We start from the raw sequence: 20,487 nt of genomic DNA, 5'->3' as shown, positions 1-20,487 counted from the left end.
CTACAGGCATAAATAGCACCTGGGAACAAGGTCTGCAGCTGTATTTTAAGTAGAATGCCTTGCTAAGCACAGTATTAGGATTTTAATCACCAAATGACAGAGTTCTGTTTCATATTGCGGCATTTTGTGTGTGTGTATTTAAGAACTAAAGAATGCTTATGTCTAGATAAACACCGAAAAATCAGCTGAAACTGACAACTTTTGTAACAATCTGAGACCAAATGGTTGATGGGCCAACTCGTGACCATGTCTGGAAAGGAGGAACCCAGAGTTCTCGGGAAGGACACGAAGAGGTGCCCTTTTCACAGCCACTGGGGACCACCAGAGACGACTAAAGACCCCCAGGGACGCCCCTCGGAGACCCAGGCCGCCTGCATAATGACTATGAAACATGATAATTAGTTCCAGGTAATAGACTGAATATGTATAATCATTCTGGGAAGTTTAATGCATATGTATGTAACGGGGTAATATAAGCTTTGATTGATGCAACATACGGTATGCACGATAGGCGGAACAGTCCCCCGAACATCCGCACCGCAATAAAGAATGCCTGCTTCTTAATACTACATTGGCGTCAAGGAGTTCGTGTCCCCATGTCGGTGACACCTGCAGCGGGGGGTCCTTCAGAAAAGTCAGCGATCGGCGGGTCCCAGGGCAGAGGGGTGCACATCCTCAGAGCCCCACATCCCACCCACCGACGCCTTCTCCCACACGCAAGCTCAGCATGTTTTAACTCCCAGGTTCAGCTAGTTGGGGGCCAAATCTGCGTGAGATTTCCCCGTTTTAAACCCTGCCTCTTCTCCCCTCCACAGCGGGCTGGGACCGTGTCTGAACGCTCCCCTTTGCCACCCCCGTTTCATCACTCCGAACGGCCGAGCCCGGCGAGGGAGCAGGAGCAGCAGCAGCAGCAGCTTTCGCTCCAGCCATCCCGGCTGCTAGCAGGGCTCAGGGCGGCTTTGAAAACACGGGTTTTTCCTACAGAGGGGGTTTACTAAGGGCCCTGGAGCCCGCCCAGCCCCTCGCCTCCACGCCAAGCAGGGGCACCCACCGCCCCAGCAAGGCTCACGAGGGGATCTGCCCCCCGGGGCCGAGTCGGCAGCTGCCCGGCCTGGGCAGGGTCTGGCCCGGGGGGGGCGGGGGGGGAGCGGGCCGGGGGGGCAGGGCGGCCGACGCGCCCTCCCCCAGGCGAGCCGATGCTCGTCCACGTGTCAGGGAGATTTAAAAAGTTTGGGCAGGGAGCGGGGCCGTGCCCAGAAGAGCGGCTGGCAGGGAGGCAGCGCAGGGGACGCCGCCGGCATGGGAAACCTCTGCCACCAGCAGCCCCCCGCGGCCCCCCGCCAGCGCGGCCGGAGGAAGGCAGGGCACGGCGCGGCTCTGCCGGGGTCCCCGCTCCTCCTCCTCCTCCTCCTCGCCTCCTCGGTGTCTGCTTCCAAAGGTGAGGAGCATCCCCCTCGCAACCCCTTCCTGCACTGCCAGCTCTGCGATTTTTTATTTTTTTTTTTTTTTTTTGGGGGGGAGGGGGGTGACCCCAGCAGCCTGCCAGCCTCGCGGGGGGGCGGCAAAGCGGGGCCGGGGTGGGCGGCGCGGCTGGGGTCGGAGAGGCAGGGGTGCGCTGGAGGTTGCAGCTGCTGGGCACGGTTTCGGGGCTCCGTTCTGGGGGGGGCTGCTTCGTGTATCCCGGCAGGATTGCCCTGTCCTGGCAAAACTACGCTCCAGCAGCTTGGGGAAGTGGCTTTTGATAAAAGCGATTTCGTTTTAAACATAATTTACTCGGATTTAAAAGCTAAGAAAAGAGAAACGCGGTGTATCGCAGAATTGAAGGAAAAATTAGGACCCTCTGGAAGCCACTTAGTCCAACCTGAAGCGATATTTATTGCATGAGGAATCCCTGGGGCTGGCGTTAAGTGGGAAAGGGTAGAGCTGCTGAGCTGCTTTAGGCGTAGAGCTTGATTACCTTGGTTTAATTTGAAATGTTGTCTTACACCTGAAAGTTGCTATTTTTGTAGCAGGGCGTGCTTGTGAAACAAGCACAGCTAATGGGCTTTTTAACAAAACATACTCTCTTTTTCTATTCTAGTTTCCCACTCCAGATAGATTAACTGCTTATACCTTGTGAAGTCACATTACAAAATAAGTTGCTGTGCAAGGAGGATTTCTGTTTTGTTTGTATTATGTATGTGTGAGTTGCTTTCATCAAGAGTTTTTTTTCTGATTTGTTGTGGTTTTTTAATATCAAGAATGAAAGAAATGTAAGTACAGTATACCTAGTATTCTGTTAAAAATAAATTCTGGAGATGTGGAAGAGGGGAGGGAAGGAAAAGGGGGGCAAGGAAGGGCAATGGCACACAGTATTTCATCATTGTTCCCGTAGAAATGATTGCCAGGAACTTGTGTAGGGAGAGCAGTGGAGGGAAGAGAAGATGTAAGAAGTGAATCCCAGGTTGGAAAGTGACTGAAACTGCATCTGGCATCCTACTGCCTTGGAAGAAGTTGAGTTTTTAGAAGTTGGCAGAATTGAAGGACAAGAGAACAAACGTGTCACAGACAGTGTCAATTCTGTAGGAGGATTTTCTCCTCCATGTTCCTTTTCACCAGGACTGTTTTCCTCAACAGCACTCTTTTTTTTTTTTCTTTTTTTTTTCCCCTCCCCCTCCCCTATGGTTATTTTGTATATATTGCAATCGAACTCATTGTTTCCCTGTGTGTGCTGTTGTGTACGTGTGTAAATGAATGAAGTCCTGTAGGGACTGCAGCTCTGTTCTGGATGGGGTATGGAGGGACACCCCTAGGTGCTGGGAGGAACATAGTCCTGGGTGTGAGCACAAAACGGATGGGACTGCACATGAAATAAGGTTTTTGTGAATAAGTGGAGAAGGGTTAAGGAAACTTAGGAGGTGGTGAAATACTTGCATCTCCTCTGTCCAAAAGTTTATGCTCCAGGAAAAAAAAAAAAAAAAAAAAAAAAAAGGCAGCAAGCTGTAATATTCAGGCTTTCTTGCCTGCTGCCCTAACCTTTAGCAGCTATTGGATTTCTTCTGCTCCCCCTGGAAAGCCTTGGCAACGGCAGAAGCAGCATTCAGAGACAGGCAGGCAAAGGTTTAATGGGGAAGGTGTGTTAATTTGAAATGTTGCCCAGTTTCACCCTTTGCAACCAGGACACCAGTCCCAGGCAATACTCCAATTTGAATATACTAATTTAAGAATAGAAAACAAAGTAAGAGAAGGGTAGCACCTTTAATTTATTTGGTGTTTTTCCTTGAACTAAAACAAACATCCAAAAAAGCAACTTTTTCTTTGGAAAGCAGTTTTTTTGTTACGTGAACATCTCAGAAATTTAAAAAATATCCCGCTTCTACACAGTGTGAAATTGAGACCCCCTCTAATTCTTTTTTTTGGGAAAACAAGTATCCAGAATGATTAGGCACCTTAAGCCTGTGCCAGTAATATGATTTTGAAATTCACCCCTTAATGTCTGGAACTAACTAATGTTGTAATTATTGTTATTAATGGTTCATGTAAAACAAATGGAGAGGATGGGCATTTGTACCCTACTCACCTGGCCATTCTAGTTAAGTCTACCTTCACCTCTTTTTTTGTTTAATTTGGTTCAATTCTTTAGAAAAATGTGACCACAGGTAACTATAGACTGTCTGGGAGGGTATAAAAATCTCTATTAATCTGAGGTCTTTAAGCACAGTATATAAACTGGTTAGGCATGCCTCATGGGCAGCAACGTTGGGCAGGGGGATAAATTAGATGACTTCGTAGGGTTTTCTGCAGTGCTAGGACTGTAAAGATAAACCACCACCCTCTCCAGCACCAATCTCCCTCCCAGGTGAGTTACAACACATCCCCTCACTGATACACTTGTGTGGAGTCTAGTGTACTCACAATTCAGCGATGCTCACATTTCTACTATTTACAGAGACTCCAATAGTACATTGCTATTAGAAGTATACTGCCAGATAAAATAACAATGTGGAAAGGTGGGTATTCAGGGCACTGAGTTCGGAGGGACCCAGAGACAGTGACTTCCACATCTGCAGCCTGGGTGGGCAGAGATGGAGAAAGGAGCTGCCCCCAAGCCAAGCATGGCATCACTGTAGCATTATGCAATTAGTAACACATTTAATCTTCTAAGGGATTCAGATTTTCCACATCACATATACCAAACAGAGGAAACAAAGCCAGTTGCACATGTACTGTCTATCACCTTCTCAAAAACACCATGTTCATATCATGGGCATTATTCATATGCAAGCGTACGTTATGTAGCACGTTTAATTCTTGAATTGTAACATACAGGAAAGCAAGAGGTAGGATCCAAATTCTCAACTTGGAATGAGTGCGCTGGAGGTGACCTGAGTTCTCAGAAACCTCAAGGTTGTAGGTGCTGGAATGTGTTTTCCTGAACAGGTCTTAGTATTAAAGAGCTGCCATGCAAATTTTCTTGCCTGCTACTTATCGCTGAGAACAGACTAATGCTAGCCTGACCCTCAGTGAAACCTGAGTAACTTCCACACTGTTTATTGCTAAGAGATGTGAGTGTCTGTATCTGCTGTGAACTTGGGAAGAAGCCTCCTGCTGTGTTGCTAACATAGAGCAGGCAGAAACTACTGGACAAACCCCACAACGCCCAGGGCAGCGGACTGCCTTGGACCATCCAGCTCTCAGACTTTGCAGTTAGTAAGTGTGCTAGGTATCATATCATGTTCAGAGTTTTTATTTAAATCACTGACACAAGATACTTATACAAATGACCTTTGCTGTACAGCGTTGCTAAGCGTGGTTTGTGCTTCCAGGTGCACTGATGCCATCCCAAGCGCTCGAGGCAGATGAGGATTTGCAGCTGTGGAAAGAGGTAAGCACCACCTGCCATATGGTATACTCCCATTTCTTCTGTGCCCATCCTTGCCACAGTCACACCTGACTCTCCAGTATTTCTCTTGCATGGAGTTCAGGTTCTTCTTCTTCCAGTCCTGCTTCTCCTGTACATCTCCTATCCTGACATCAGCAAAGAAGTGAAACATCTTATTTTTCAGAATTTCTGAACAGTATTTCCAGGAGGATGTTGAGGCTGGGTGTTAAGATGTCCTTCTGGGAAGCCTGTCTTGGCTCAGTGGTGAGCTACGTTTGATAACGGTTGTCATTCAACTGCCAATGACCAGGCAGTCACTGTCCCTGGAAGCAACACAGTGTCCTGTCTGGTAGTTTTATAGTCTGTGCATGATACACAGGAATTGCTTCAACTCAGCCAGTCTTACCTCTTGCTTCTTCTGTTCTGTACACAGGGCTGGGACACTGTATTTAATCCTATCCTAGCCTCTCACTTTACTAGGTAAAGGATAATATACTGTGTCAGTTGGTCCCTCTAACGTTTTGCTATTGATCGCTATCATAACTTCCGCTCTCATCTTTGAAATGAACATTTGTTTTGACTCTAGAACGTGACACGTGTTAACATGGGCTCTTCCTTGCCCTTTTGGAACAGATGGAGCGGCAGGGCATAACAGAGTTTAGCCTGTAACTTGCCTGCCCTGGTGTTGCTGTAACCTTCAAGTATTCTTCTGACATTTAATTTTGTAGCTTCTGATAGCATCAGAAAACAAGTGACTCACCAGGGGTACAGATGCAGAGAGTAACTTTCTTCCTGCTGTGGCCATTACAGGAGACACTTCCCTTACTGTCAGCTCCCCTCAGTTCATATCAGAAGTGTTGACTCAAACACCAACGTATTTCTAGGCTGGCACTTAAACAAGCACTGGTGATACTTGCCTCCTGGGGGAAAAGTGGTCTTTGGGGAAGTAAGGTCCTGACAGCTTTAAGGAGTTATTTACATTCTGGATTGAAAAGTGCTATTTTATACATTTCTGCATTTATTGTTGAGATTTGCTAGTTGTAACACAGGATTTGTCTCTACACCAAGTATAGGCAAAGGCAAAGTTTCCATTGATTTCAGTGAACAAAAAAGTACACATAAGATACTAAATTCCATGTAAAATTATGTAACATGAGCAATATAAAACTTACTGTTATAACAAGAATAATGCAGGACTGGAGATGGTCTAAGGAAAGCAAATTAGATGCATAGGTATATAACCTAAATCAACCTGATTACAGAATCATACTAGTCCACCAGAGTTTCTAAGAGTGAAAAGAATCAGTTCTTCTTTGTTTGTTACTTTATTAGCGGATCATTCAGGAGAAGCCCTGCCTCTAAATTAACCTGGTATTTTCTAGGAATGATTCTGAGTTTATAAATACAGGAAACTAACTAAGTATTGTGTTTCTTTACTTGTCTCTCACATCCTTTTGTTTCTTTATGTTATTTAACCAAGCACAAACAACTCGCAAGTTCCCACCCTCAGGCCACATTTCTGAGATTGGAGAGAAAATTACTGAGAAGATGCATGAAGGATGACAGAAACTATTAAATTTTTATTTTTATTTTTTTTTAAAAACAAATTAACAGAAACTGTGGCTTTTCCTCAGCCTTTGCTTTGTCCATGCAGGTTTTAGCTGAGAGAGACCTTGCCTTGCATTGCATCCAACACAAAGCAGTCCCTGGCTTGTCCTGCTACCGAATTATGGTAGTTTTCTAAGAGTGACCTCCAACTACAAAACAAGCAAATAAACAAACAAACAAAACCCAACAAAAAAAACCCTTAAGAAGAAACAGCAAAGTTTTAATTTAGGCTACTGAGATGACTTCAGCTTATTTTGTTATTTACTGCTGATTTCTCCCCTACATTTTCTTGCTCTGAAAGTAGTGAAGCTGAACTAATATACCCAGAGACAAACTGCAAGGTGAAGGGAAAAGAGAATGGGGAAGATGTGTTACCAACAAAAACTATTTGAAAGGGGAATTCTATGAGCTATTAGCTTTCCCACTATCTCTGCTAATGCTTTTTCATAGATTGTCTCTAGAGAAATGAATCATCTCTTGTTTTGAAGTGCTCAGATATGCATTATTTGTTTATTGCTTTTTTTCATTTAATGTTTTCATTGCTAAGGAGTGTTGTTTAGGGCTTTTTACCTATACTAAAATCATAAGACTCATTGCATTGCCTAGTCTTTATTTAAAAATCACATTTTTTTTATGCAGTCTATGAACTAAAGGGTTGGCAAAGCTTTTTGGCATCTAGACAAACAGTATCAAAGATTCAGTGGAAGAAATGGTGCGTACCAATGCACGTTGCTATTGATACAATTTTAAAGATATATATGAAAAGTTAAGCCTCTTTTTTCATTATTATTAAACTGTGCATCTTCAGTTGGAGTACTGGCAGTCTTTTCTTATCCTTACAGTATCCTTTGAGCTTTCAGCACTGATAATATTACCTCCATGAATTCAAATACCCCTTATTCCATTTCTTCTCCCTCCATGATTAACAACTCCACTAAAAAAGATTCAGTATTATGGGATTCTTTCATCCTGGAAAAGAGACAACAGAAGGAGGATGTGATTAATTGTCTACACAAGGTCAGGAACAGTAGGGAGGCAACGGGTGGGAATCACTCATTCATTACTTCTTCCAACACAAGATTGTGATAGCACTGAATGAAGCTAGCTTTGAAAAGACTGAACAAGACAAACAGAAGTGATATTTCACACAGTGTTTAGGAAACCCTTACCACAGGACATTGTGGATGCTAAAAGTTTACAATGGTTCAGAGAGAGATTGGTCAAATTCACAGCACAGAAATCCACTCTGGTTGGAGAGCATGGGTTTTATTAGACCACTGGTCTCTTCTTAGGCTCTTCCCTGGGTGCTAGTATATGGCCATTTTTGGAGATAAGATGCAGAGCTAAACGGACATTTATTTTGATCCAGAAGAAATGGCTGATGGGTATTGGGGCTTCTTTGTTTGGTTTGCAGATTTATTTTTGTTTGTTTGTTTGTTTTGTGTCTACATGTGTAACATTCCATTCTGTGCTGACTTGTTTAAGTTCAACAGCAATGACTTCTTCCACAGTCCTCTTTGAGTTTAGAACCCTTGAAATATATAGAATATATGTCTTACTAGCACTGTGATTTGGGAACTGCCTCCTTTAAACAAGATCCTGTAAGGTTCTTCGTTTGCCAAAGAAATCAGTGCAAACCTCGGATATTGGCTGCTTGGTGACTCACGGAAAGTAACTGGCATACATAAGATGTGCTGGCACATATCAGAATCACTCATGAGATGCATGTGACATACACCTGCAGGGGTGCTGGAATCCAATTGGAAGGGTTGTATTTGAGGACTGCTCACTGAATCACTTGCTTTGGTTTTGTCATTTTCTTTGCAGTTTTGTATAATCCAAAGATATCACAGGAGAGATTTAAGTTCATAGTCCATACCCTAGATGCTTAAAATCATAATTTAAAATATGACTTAGTCTGCAAAGGTTACAAATAGGAGGGGCATGAGGCAGCTAAGAGAATAAAGGACACAGATATGTATGTGTTTGATCAGATCAAGCAAGTATATTTTTTTTTAATATGGTTAAGGGCTTTTTTCCCCCTTGAATGCAAAATATTTCATGAATGTACCTATAAGGATTCCTTACGGTGGGCAAGCTTGCCATGCCTTTAGCTGCACTGAACTGTTTCTGAAAATATACATATTTCATTTGTTTTTATTAATCTGACTTCTTAAAAAAGGACTGTGTGAACTTTTACAGATAGACGATGCATGTTCTGCCTACCTGTCCAGAGATTCTCAGCCTCAGGTGAGTCAGACAGGTTACTTTACTTTATTATTTTGATACTATTTGTTATATGTAGTAGGATTGGAAGTGTGATACCTGAATTCATGTTTTCTTTGCATTAGGCATCCAGTGCACTGGAAGAACTTTGTTTTTTCGTCATGGGATTTCTCCAGAAACCACAGGTAACACACACAAAAGACTACTTAGCTTGATCTCTCAGTGTGCCAGTGTCTACAAAGAATTCTGAGGACCCAGTATGTGAAGTGTCACTTGGTGCTGGAACTAATGCTACCAGTTCTTACGCTGAAATGCTATGTGTCCTAATCCAACACCTATTAAAGATAATGGGGAGACTCCAATGTTTGGACAATAATCTCCAGGCTGGATACAAGGTTTCAGGTGTTTTTATTGCTCTAGATTAAAAAAATTATAAGCTCTCAACGGAGAAAGAAATTTACTAAGGAGACCTTAAGGATATGCAAAGGAACATCCGCTAAACCCATTGAGTCTTCTACTGGAGAGTAATCAATACTCTCTACAGAATTTGAAAAGAGTGGTTACATTGATAAGCAAAGACATGTAATAGAACTGTCAAGGAGGGATGATATTCTAATCCAGTACTGAAAAGTTTATAATGTAATCAAAATTGCCCATTGCTCTTTTTTTTTAACAAATAAAAGCTTCTCTACCAATTATTATTCCTACAGGGTTTAGATGAAAAAGACAACAACAAAAGGGTAAGATTTCTATGTATGTTTTATGATCACACTAAAATTGTCAAGAAAATCATAACACCCTTGCCCTGTTTTGTAGTAAAACCCCACTTTTAATTTTTTTGAACAGTTCTTATTTCATTATTCTAAGACTCATGACTCAGGCAACTCGGACATCGTGGTAAGTGGCATAGCACCTCCTTGTGAGTACCTGTGTGCCTATACATAAAACCAAGGTAATGTTCCTGTTTGCAGTAGTCTCTCCAGCTATATAGCAAGCTCAGAACTGGGAGTTTCATGTTTAAGGTATAGAATGTGTTTTAATAACATGGGAGACCGTCAATACTGTATGGGTGTGAAAAAACCCAACCAAATATTCATGAAATCCCACCTGCATCTTAATCTTGTTGTTTCAACATTTAAGAATAACAAATGCTTTTTTTCTGGTACTGGAACATAACATATGCAGTGAAACAATGCGGATTTATAGAAGCTGAGAATATGACCATAAATTTTAAGAACTCTTAAAGAATTTTTATTAATTATTAATTAAATTGTATGTATTTATTTGTGTGTGTCATAAATATGCATCAGGCAAAATAGTACTTAAGTCTCACTCAGTCTTTGGATTATATTTTAAATGAAAAGTATTATTTAAAAAATATCCTAGTATTGTTGCTATAAAAATATTTTCATAAACCAACAAATAAACTACATGTGATCCATTCTTGCTTTTAAAGTGCAAACATAATCTGTTATTTCTGTGCATCTATGTGTTTTTTCTGTGCACCATAGGATTTTGAGAAAGTTAAAAATATTCAAGTTTTCTCATTTCTTAACAATCATTCTTATACGTTAATGTCCATTTTTTCCTTGTTCTTTATATTTCTTCAGAACTATGTGGTGTATTTCTTAGAAAGTGATATTGCTGATATTTGGGTCAGTATTTTCATGATAGAGCTGCTCTGGAGCTTTAATGGTAACAAGGGCACAGTGAAATGAGCTATTTCTGCTGCTGCTCCTGCTTAAGAGGGTACTGCATCCCCCTTCACCCCCAACCTGAATACCTCTGCCCCTGCCTGCCCACAGGGATTACTGCTTTCTCACTTCTGGTTTAGCTGTTCAGGTGACTGTTTTATAGCCCAGTTCTCAGAGATACTAACTTAGGTGAGATCCATCATTCTTTGGCTTTATTAACCTCTCTCTACCAACTGCAAGGCAGAGCCCAAGTGGCCAGCTGGGATGCCCTTTAACTCCTCTGCTACACATCAGACCTCTACATTTTTAGCTATTGTGATGCCACATTGCCTACCTTAGGCAGACAGTGAAAAGCTGGCTCCAAGTAGGCAAGTTCATTTTACCTTTTAAATACATTATCACTTTGGTAACTCTAGTTATTTCATAAATTATATTTCTCTTTGTTGTATCTCTTTTCTAAGAAGTATTGTATAAAAAATGCATTCTTTTTAAAATTATGTTTACATGAGTTGAAGGTTGAAATTGGTTGACAGAACATGGGTTTTCTACTTTTTCTCACTATGGACCTCTTTCCACAAGCCCACGTGGTTGTGGTTTGCCATGGGGCCACCTATGCTGCACAGCATGGCACTGTGCTTAACCAGGCTGTCTGCAAGCATAAAGTCTTGTTGAACACAAGGAATTTCAGGATTTGAACTTCTCTTTTAGTTAGAGTGACCAGTGCCATGGTTACAAATTTTGCTTGAGAATGGATCCCTCCTGCAAACTGTTTTCTAGTAAAAAAAATCATTTTTCTTGCTTCAATTTAAGTTATTTTGAAGTAAAATTAACTTCTCAGTACAACAGAGATTGAAGCTGCTAACTTCCATAGTAGATAATCATAGAAATGTTAGTAGGAGTAGTGTATTTCTCTGTACCACTCACAGAGGCAGACCAAAGTCGGAATAACTGCCATTGTCCAGGCAAGAGGTCTGTAAACAGTTCTGAACGTTCAATGAGTAAAGGTGAGGACACATAGCTTTTCCCTCCATCACTCTGTGAGTCACATTCATAGTGTAAATATAAATGTTGGTACCTGTTTGTTGTCAAGTCAGAATGCTCAAAAAATGAGTTTCTCAATTAACAACTTCAGTTCTTTTTTGGTGTATGTTTGGTCCATAAGCCAATACTGTGGGAAGAGACTTTTTTTGCATCATAAGACCCGAATTTCATTGTTGCTCATGTGTCTGTGTTCGTGTCCTCTCAGTCGTCTGTCCTGCATCCTTTGCTGCAACTCGTTCCCCAGCTTAATGAGAGAAGACTGAAGAGATACAAAGTGGACGTATGTAATCTTAAACTCTGCATGCTTGCATTCTCACACTTTGTGATTCATTAGCTCTTCTAAAAATGTCCTTGTAGACCTTTGTGCTCATAACATTTTTATTTTCATGATTTAATATCACACTAGTGTATTTGCATTAGAAATGTGAGGTTTTTCCATTCTTTAATTAGTGAAAAATAATCCTGCTTATATTTAACATTTAAAACAAAAAACACTGAAGTAATATATGCTTAACACAGAACAGATGTAGAACACAGAGCCTATGTATCAAAATGGATCTGTTAGTTCTTTTATAAAAAAAAAAAACCCAAACAAAACACCCCAACTTTCAAATTTATCTGTACCATTATATTGCGGTTGAGTTATATTTTCTATGGGGGTTCTTTTTTTTTTTTTTTTCCCCCTGTTTGGAATTCAAACCATGTCTACTCCTTAAATATGTATTATTTATGACTTACAGCACTAAGGATTTCCACATAATTTGTAGGCAATTTTACTGTTTAACTTAAGGTGCAGATAAGAAAGTTCCCTATGGAACTAATTTTCCATAGAATAGTAGTGTGTTTTAGAACAAAAGTTTCACATAGAGAGAAATAGCCCCATTGTTTCCAAGATGTCATAAAATTTGGGTATATTTGCTGCAAATGCAATTTCGAATTTCAAAAATCGAAAAGCAGATGGCTATTAATGTCCATCTCTTTAATGCAGCTATGGAGAGAAGAGAAAAATGCAGTCAGATATATAAGAATTTTTCTCTATAAGAATATTGAAGATTCCTATATAATAAAATATACCAAAATCCAACACCTAGATTCTTCCTGTTTTACATTGAATTCAGCTTGTTATTCCTTGTGTTCATTGATATGATTCCTTATATTCACTGATACACAAATTAAATTAGGTGTATGAATGTGGTATTTATAACTCAGATAGTGACATCCTCATAAGTAGGACTTTTCCTTTATTAATCCAGGTAAAGACTGTGTTGCTAACTCCCAAATTTTCAGTGAACTCTTAATCCTGTGATTATGTATGTCAGCTTTCATCTAGTCATGGTTGTGGTTGGTAATACTATCTACCCCTCTCTTTGGATCACTGCATAATCCCAACTATATGCCCTAAATCACATTTTTCTTATCTGGCAACAGAACCTAGCCACATATAAGAATTTAAAGAGTTGGTATGTCTTCTCATGGACTAAAATTGTTATGAAAATTTTAACTCACTACACATCTGAAAGGAAAATACAGGGTAAAATATACCTTCTATGATGACATTGATGTGAACTGTATTTATGCTATTGGACCTATATACTGGCAAAGAATATGCTTGGAATTGCTCTTTGTGCTTTTAAATGAATGTACATGTCAACTAAGACAAAGAATGGGAAGGAAAGCATAAACACAAGAACACAAAACTGCTGTAAGTGAAAAAAACCCTACCTTTTAAAGTCAATAAATTCCTTTTGTTAGAATACTTTATTATCCTGAACTTACTTTCATTGAGGTTGATGGCATAATTAATGGAAATAGAATACGTTAATTAACAAATAATAACCTAAAATTTGTAGTATATGTGGCATATTCCAACATATTTCAACTGCTTCATGGCAGTTTTATTTTTAGTGGGCTCAAAAAAGAAACTACTACAAGGATATTTTTCCAAGTAATAATAATACTAATCTCTACAGAGTATATCAGTCAGATCATGTGTCTTTATATATATTTAGAAAGTCACTATACTTATAAGAACTCACAAATGAAATGTAATAAATTGTTTCTCTTCAAGAGCTGTCAAGCCATCATGTGACAAAGACTTACTTTTTACATCAAAGAAATCAAAGTCCATACTCTACAATTCCTTAGAAAAAAATGAACAATTATACTAGCTATCTGATATAAAAAGTCCTTTTTTTAGGATAGTGTTTGGAAATATTTCTTCCAAAAGGAATTAAAAAAACAGACAAAAAAAATTGCTATAGTGTTTGCGAATAAGCCCAGAGCAGGCAGATATAACTTTGTGGCAAAAGGCAAACATTTTATCAAGCTTCTTTTTGTAAGGCACCTGATTGTACTCATAACTAGTAGTACATGGAAATAGCAACAGTTAGAATTCCAACTATTCTGCGCTGATAACTAACAGTCTTTAATTTGCAATCATGATGTTACACTTATATGTTAACCCAGCTAAATACATAAGCACATGCATAACTGAGGTAATTATTTCAGTGGGACTGTTCACATGCTTAGTGCTAGGCTCTTTGCTACATAAGAATTGTAGTTCCAGCTAAAAGTTTGAATGCAGAATTTGTGGCACTTTCAACTCCTGTGTTGAGTAACAGTAACCCATATTTTGTGAACTACCAGTACAGGAATCTTCTAGATTAGTCAGTGCTCTCATGGATAATTGGATTAGGTTACAGTAGGTGGTGCAGTAACTTCATCAATCCTTAAACAGAACAAGGATGGTAGTCTAACTAGGGTTTGTTCGAAGAGGAATGGAATATAGAACGGTCACATTCATATCATAGTAACAATTTTTAAGAAAGAAGGTGTATTAACAAAAGCCACACTAGTTCAGACTATATTTTCATCAGTCCTGTACCCTGTGTCTAACAGTGTCCTGCTGTGCATAGACACAAAAAAGGTGGAAGGACCAGGGGAAGTGTGGAGTGATCACTCCTCTGGTATATACTCTCCAGCTTCTGGCAAGCACATCCTTGAGACCTTCAGAGCTGAAGGCTTCATCCAGACCATTATGTAAAATAGTCATTAATGGTTTTAAGCAGCTTTGATTTTTCCCTATATGTTTTAAATAAATGATTATTTATTTTGGAATATTTTATCATTTGGCATTCAGGCCTACAAAGTGAAGAGCTCATTAAATCCCAAGTAAAATGTGTAATATTAAATATGCACTTGAATACATTTTCTTCTGTAAGGCTGAAGCCAAGAGAAGTAATGGCATGGCCAACACTTACAGAATATAGCCATTTAAAAATATTCATAAACCCAGTAGAAAATCTAAGGAAACAATGAAAACAGCTCTAAATTGAATTGCATTTTATATAAAGCAACTTTTTTGATTTCCTCTTGTCAATTCCTGCTGTGAATACCAGTCACCTTTTTAAAGGTGTTATTTACCGATATGCAGTACATAAACGCCAGACATTTATGAAATGCTAGCATCTTCTGGAATCAATTTTGTCTGCATACTCTTTTAGTTTTGGTATTTTTGTATGCACCTTATCTATTTTAATGTCATAATAAATCTTTGAAATTCATCCATATTATGCTTATCATATTTATTTACATGGCAGATTTTGGTGTCTTTTAGTATAAGAGATTAAAATCCTCTCTAAATATTATTGCTGAGGGTCATAGCAGTTTATAAGAAAATTAAGAAAATACTGAAATTATCTGTCATCAATAATAAAAGGATTACAATTATTCCCTGACTGTGAGAAAGCTATAAACCTATCTTTCCCAGAGACCCTACCAGATGGGCCAATGGGGAAATGGCATAGGTAAACTTTAAAGCCAGGAGAGGATGGGAGCAACCCTGCCTGAGAAGTGCAGAGGAACTCTGATTCCCCCATGCAGCAGAAGCCCCAGTGTTCCTGTGCACTGCCCACCTTCAGTTGGACTACCTGACTCTGCTGTCACCAACTGTGCTCCAGGAAGGGTTAGCTTGCTGCTGATTTTTTTCCTCCTCATACTGGGAAGAAAACCAGAACCTGCTATACGCAAACACACCCACCTCTCTCCCCGACCAGAGAAGGAATTGAAAAGGTGGATAGGTGAAGGAGGAACATGCTATCTTAAATTTATTCTTTCTTCCCAGTTTGGACTGACACCAGATTTTGTCATGAATTTGATTCCTCTTGAGCTCCATCTTGACTGATATAATATGATCTAAGACAGAAGACACAGTCAAAGAGATTGAACAAGATAAATTTTAGAGGGCGGGCATTAAACTCTAAATAAACACAGAGAAAATACTTCTTCAGGAATACATGTGTTTCTGTATACATATATACATGTAGGTTTGTGAATATACATGCATGTACACTACAGAACGTATCAGGGTTTTTTTTACATGTCCAAAGCCTTGGAAGTTACAAGGCAAGTGTTAAAATGAAGACAGATTTTAGCTTCAGTTGTTTTCTAATATCAGCTTCCTGACATGAAATCAAACCAGGAAACTATGTAATCTTCTTTAAGAGGTGTCTGGTTCTAAGTAGAGAATGATGTATTAATATGTTAAAAGTCCATAAAATAAATCATAATTCCATATTAGTAATTGTACTCTTGACTCCTTTCATGTTCTAGGTCAATTTCCTTAACTTGCAACAGCTGCCTGGTTTGTTTCTGTTATGTTTGTTCACACATTGAATAGAAAAACCAGAAAAATAATGAAATATAAATAGTGTTAAACAGTCCAATGGCAATGTACAAAATTCTACTAATGGGCAAATTTTTAGCCTTTTCAAATTAAAAAAACCTATAGTATTGAATGGATGGAAGATCTGAGATGGGTATTTCAAACCCAGGTAATGCTAGAATCAAGTGGACAATAGGAATAAAAATCATACATGTTTTACCTACAGCAAAGAAACTGGGTATCACGGTATACCTGATGAACTGAAGTCAGAATTAAAAGCAAGACTCGAAAGCTTCCTTGGATTGAAGCTGCTCCTGTGTTTGGAAATTATGGGAGCCATCCTGTTTTATACAATTCTTACAGCATTAGAATAAAGCATGGAATGATTGTTTTCTCTGACAACTCTGGTTATGATCATAGCCCAAGAGATCACATGACCTCAGTTTTTAGTTGAGAAATACCATCACTGCTAAATAAATTCCATCAAAATTTTATTTTCTGCTAAACACAAGATTTAAACTATTTTGTTTCTCAATTGGCCTGTCTCTACACCTGTAGGACAGACACTTCATATATCTGCTATCAACAAAAGCAATGAAAATACTGTCATTAAATTTATGTGTTCTCCAATCATAAAGGTCTCATTAAAGCAGCTGGATACTTCAAGCATTGTACTTGTTACATTTAAATGGAATTTCTATTTTCTTCATCGTTAGTTTCCCCTCCCTTGCTGTACAGATTAGTAGAAAGTTGTTTCTCAATATGTGCAGCATGGACAGGATAGAATATCATAGGCACTGGTCTTTTCTTTGGGAGTTAATCTGAGAGGGGTGATTATGATAAACCTCTGGGAACAGTCTGGGATCTCATTCCTGGGCTGGAGCCCAAGTATTTGTGTTTTTTAAGCTTGGCATTGTTGTCCTTCTGCAAGGTGCAAAGAGACCAACTCTACTTTGTCCGTAGAGACTCTGCTACCATGAAGACACTCTGGTTGTGTCTGGGTAATGAAACCTGGAAGCTCGAAAGCAAAGGCTGCTCATCATTACTAGTACGATCGTAAAAAAAAAAAAAAAAAGCAGTCTGAACTGAGTCAAAACTTGAAGTGGAATTTGGCCCTCATTCATGTGTTTTCTGCTATTCCTAGATGACAACATGAACTTCTTGTCACTGACACGGAGAAATATACATAAAGCATGCCTTAAGGGGCAAGACTGTATAGCAGTACTGAAGAAATACTTTTAATATGTACATAAACAACCTCTCTATACGGATTCACTTAAAAGAGTAGATATGATTTAAAATACTTTTTTTCAGGAAGAACTTCAAGGACCTGGAGGGATTCAAAGCAGAGGCTACTTTTTCTACAGGGTATGGTTTGTTTGACTTTTTTCTTTTCATTTTGTGATGAGTGTTACAAAACAAAAAGTAGAAAAAAACAGTAAATTACAGTAAGAAGTATGGTGACTGAGGAAACTTGTTTCAATCGAGAGCATCCTACTGTATAGGACTACTCAAGATCTGCTCCAGACATTTTCTTGGATTAAAATAAAAGCGTAGTAGGAAGTTTTGTACACATCTTAATGTTTGTGTATACATGATACCATGCTGTGTCTTAATAAGTAATTGGTTATTATACATATAATTCTCAGAGAAAGTTCTAGAAAATATGCCATCTTGGACAATCCTTCCAAAGCATTGCTCAATATGGTACATTTGCATGTGATATAAATACAATACCATGCTTACACACCATATCAAAACAGCTGCTGGGCCTGACCTTCCTATTTTCCTTGTGTTTTGACCAGTGAGATTAGAAACTAGATACAGAAATTCTCATGTGAATGAAACTCCTCTGTTAATCTTTGATGCCATAGAGTTTTTTACTCCATTTTTGCAAAATTGAGCAAGTTAAAGATGGCACATCAAACTTAATAATAATTCTCTTGATTTTGGTTAATCTGTTTTTCTATTTAAATAAGAAAGTGGCTAATGAAAAGAAGTCAAGTTTGTACAGTTGTATTTCTTGTGTATCAGGATTGCATCTTTACAATTCTTATGACAGGCCAGTTATGGGTAATATTAACATCTATGCATTCATGGTGCCAGAGTGAAAAGCAAATTCTTATTAAGCTCAGCAAAAGATTTTTCATCAGCTTTACTAGACATTGTATCAAGTTCCTTTGTAGTACAAAATATTTCTGAAATGACCATGGTGGAAAGGGAGAAACTCTTTGCCCGTATTAAAGAACAGTCTAAAAATAAAATCATTGAGTGACGTATATTTCTTTGTTACTTACAACAAACACTTATAATGCAATAATAACAACAATCTGGAAGAACATCTTAAGAAAATGCAAAAAGAATGAAGGATAATGGTCTCTTAGAGTGACTTCTTGTGGCTTTCTCTCCCTTACAAAATAACACAAGATGCGCATAATTCATTCTTCAATCTCTATACAGCAATTTTTACTGTATAATTCTCCTCCAGAGGGGGATATTCATTAAAAAATAACTGGTCTCAGGTTTATCTTTAATGATGATCACATTGACAGAACTGAGAAATTTCCCACTTTCTATACATACCAAGTTGGGTGGGGCTTTGTTAATGAAACCGGTGAATTTTATGGAGCGCTTATTGGATATTTGTCTTTCAGCCACGCAATGGAAGGAGATCAGTGGATTTTCGCTGAGGTATTTATTTAATGCTTTTAATCACAATCTATACTTAAATTAATTCATTTTTATACAAACTGGGCACAATATTGATGTTGAGGAGTAGTCTCAGAAAGCCTTTAACTGTTTTTGCAACTTCAGATTTCTGCAGACAAGCTTCTCCCAGATGCGCTAAATTCAGGTATCTTCAGGTGAAGTGAATAAAAGCTGTAGGTACTCATTTCCTAGAACAGAGAACACAGAGCTGTTTCAGGCAGCAAGAAATGGAAAATATCCCAGCTCTGTAAACCTTTTGGAAAGTTAACGATGATAAGTGTATGTCAGGAAGAACTGATTCAAATACCTATCAAATACATATTGACATCCTGGGGGTAATCCCCCTATTCTTACACAGAAAAAACCCTCACACTGAAACTAATTACAGACTTCAGGATTTAATTTTAAATCATTTAACTGTTTGGAGAGACATAAAAATGTTTCATTATGCCAATATTATAATGCTCTGTTTTCCGATATATCTTACATCTCTATCATATTTTAAGTATTTAGTGTTATATCATAGCAACAGCTGAAGCTTTTTCTTATTTTTCAGGATTTCAGATTCCTGACCTAGAACTAATGCTGGAGGAATGCTGTGTACATGGACATACTGTTTTCTTTACAAAAATTATTCTTTACAATTAAAAATCACTAGAATGTAAAAGTTCTTAAATTCAATTCCATTAAGAATTCAAATGTTTCTTTACTTTGTTGATTATATTAAAAGCATATTAAAGTTATGTTTCCTGGTGTTATGATGTTTACAACTGTGTGTAAAAAAGTCACAGTGTACGCATGCAACAGACATTGCCTCTAACAAGATTGCTATGTGCATTTATTTTCCCTCATAAATAAAGGCACTCTGTTGTTTTAACGAGAATGTTTGCAATGTAGACTATTGCATTTCTTCAGAATATATTGCAAGTGATTTGTGCAGTCTTTAAAAATCGCAGCTTATCTAGGCAGGCCAAACAAAAGGTGTGGTTTGCTTTTCAAGATGTTGTTCTCTACCCCTGTACTTCCTTCACTGTAGCCTGTGGACTTCTGACAGTCTGCAGGGTCAAGATAAGTGGTCTGCAGGTGGTCTACAGAACCATATTGATGATAAAGGAGTTGGCAGTCCTCAATAAGCCTTAAGGTTAATAGTGTTTCATTGGCTGCAAAACCCGAGAATCTTTATTCCCCTAACTAAAGGAAATAGAATAAGCTGCATGTTTTGAAGAAATATCTTTACTTAATTCAACTAAAATACAATGACATCATTTTTTTAGCTATTAAGAACACAGATGCAGTATGGTTCTCATTCAGAAGACTTAATTGCGTTATTTACATTCTTCCAGAATTAGGATCTATTTGAAAACTCAAGTGATTTTGATGTAGAATTGAAGAAATTCCACTCAAAAGAACAAGTTAGCCTCACAATCTTCCTAGCTTCTCTCCCTGAGTTTTCCTCCACACCAGAGTTGTGTTAAAATATGGTCAAGGTTGTAATTATGTTGAAAGTAACTAATCATTCAGTGTACAAGCGGATTATTGTTTTTAACATTATATTGGCTGGTCGTGGTTTGAACTGACCTCAGCATTACTACTCCTGCTTCTGCAAGTTTGGATGAGCAGCTGAACTTCAGGAGTTAGCTGGGAAAACAGGTGGCCTCGGAGGTGGAAACCAGCTTGAGAAGGAA

The 20,487-nt window shown here is 38.7% G+C and overlaps 1 protein-coding gene across 1 annotated transcript; it reads left to right on the top strand.

Annotated features, from left to right (window-relative positions):
* Positions 1-1,299: 1,299 nt before the first annotated feature.
* On the top strand, positions 1,300-18,783 carry NMU (neuromedin U). Its single transcript, XM_010574573.1, has 9 exons — positions 1,300-1,438; positions 4,806-4,864; positions 8,672-8,719; positions 8,821-8,880; positions 9,406-9,435; positions 9,542-9,592; positions 11,636-11,710; positions 17,408-17,461; positions 18,748-18,783. Exons 1-9 carry the CDS (start codon positions 1,300-1,302, stop codon positions 18,781-18,783), a joined length of 552 nt encoding a protein of 183 aa, XP_010572875.1.
* Positions 18,784-20,487: the final 1,704 nt, after the last annotated feature.

The sequence above is a fragment of the Haliaeetus leucocephalus genome, unplaced genomic scaffold, assembly GCF_000737465.1.
Source record: "Haliaeetus leucocephalus isolate CR32 unplaced genomic scaffold, Haliaeetus_leucocephalus-4.0 Scaffold439, whole genome shotgun sequence".
Lineage (NCBI taxonomy): Eukaryota > Metazoa > Chordata > Aves > Accipitriformes > Accipitridae > Haliaeetus > Haliaeetus leucocephalus.
Note: the sequence above shows the minus strand (reverse complement) of the source record. Positions and strands in the feature narration are given on the sequence as shown.

Bases quoted from the DNA above. Each gene is read 5' to 3' on its own strand.
- NMU (XM_010574573.1), top strand. From the start codon at position 1,300: ATGGGAAACCTCTGCCACCAGCAGCCCCCCGCGGCCCCCCGCCAGCGC. The intron at 8,881-9,405 runs GTAACACACACA...TTATTCCTACAG, and splicing joins GATTTCTCCAGAAACCACAG to GGTTTAGATGAAAAAGACAA. The intron at 9,436-9,541 runs GTAAGATTTCTA...TTTTTTGAACAG, and splicing joins AAAAAGACAACAACAAAAGG to TTCTTATTTCATTATTCTAA.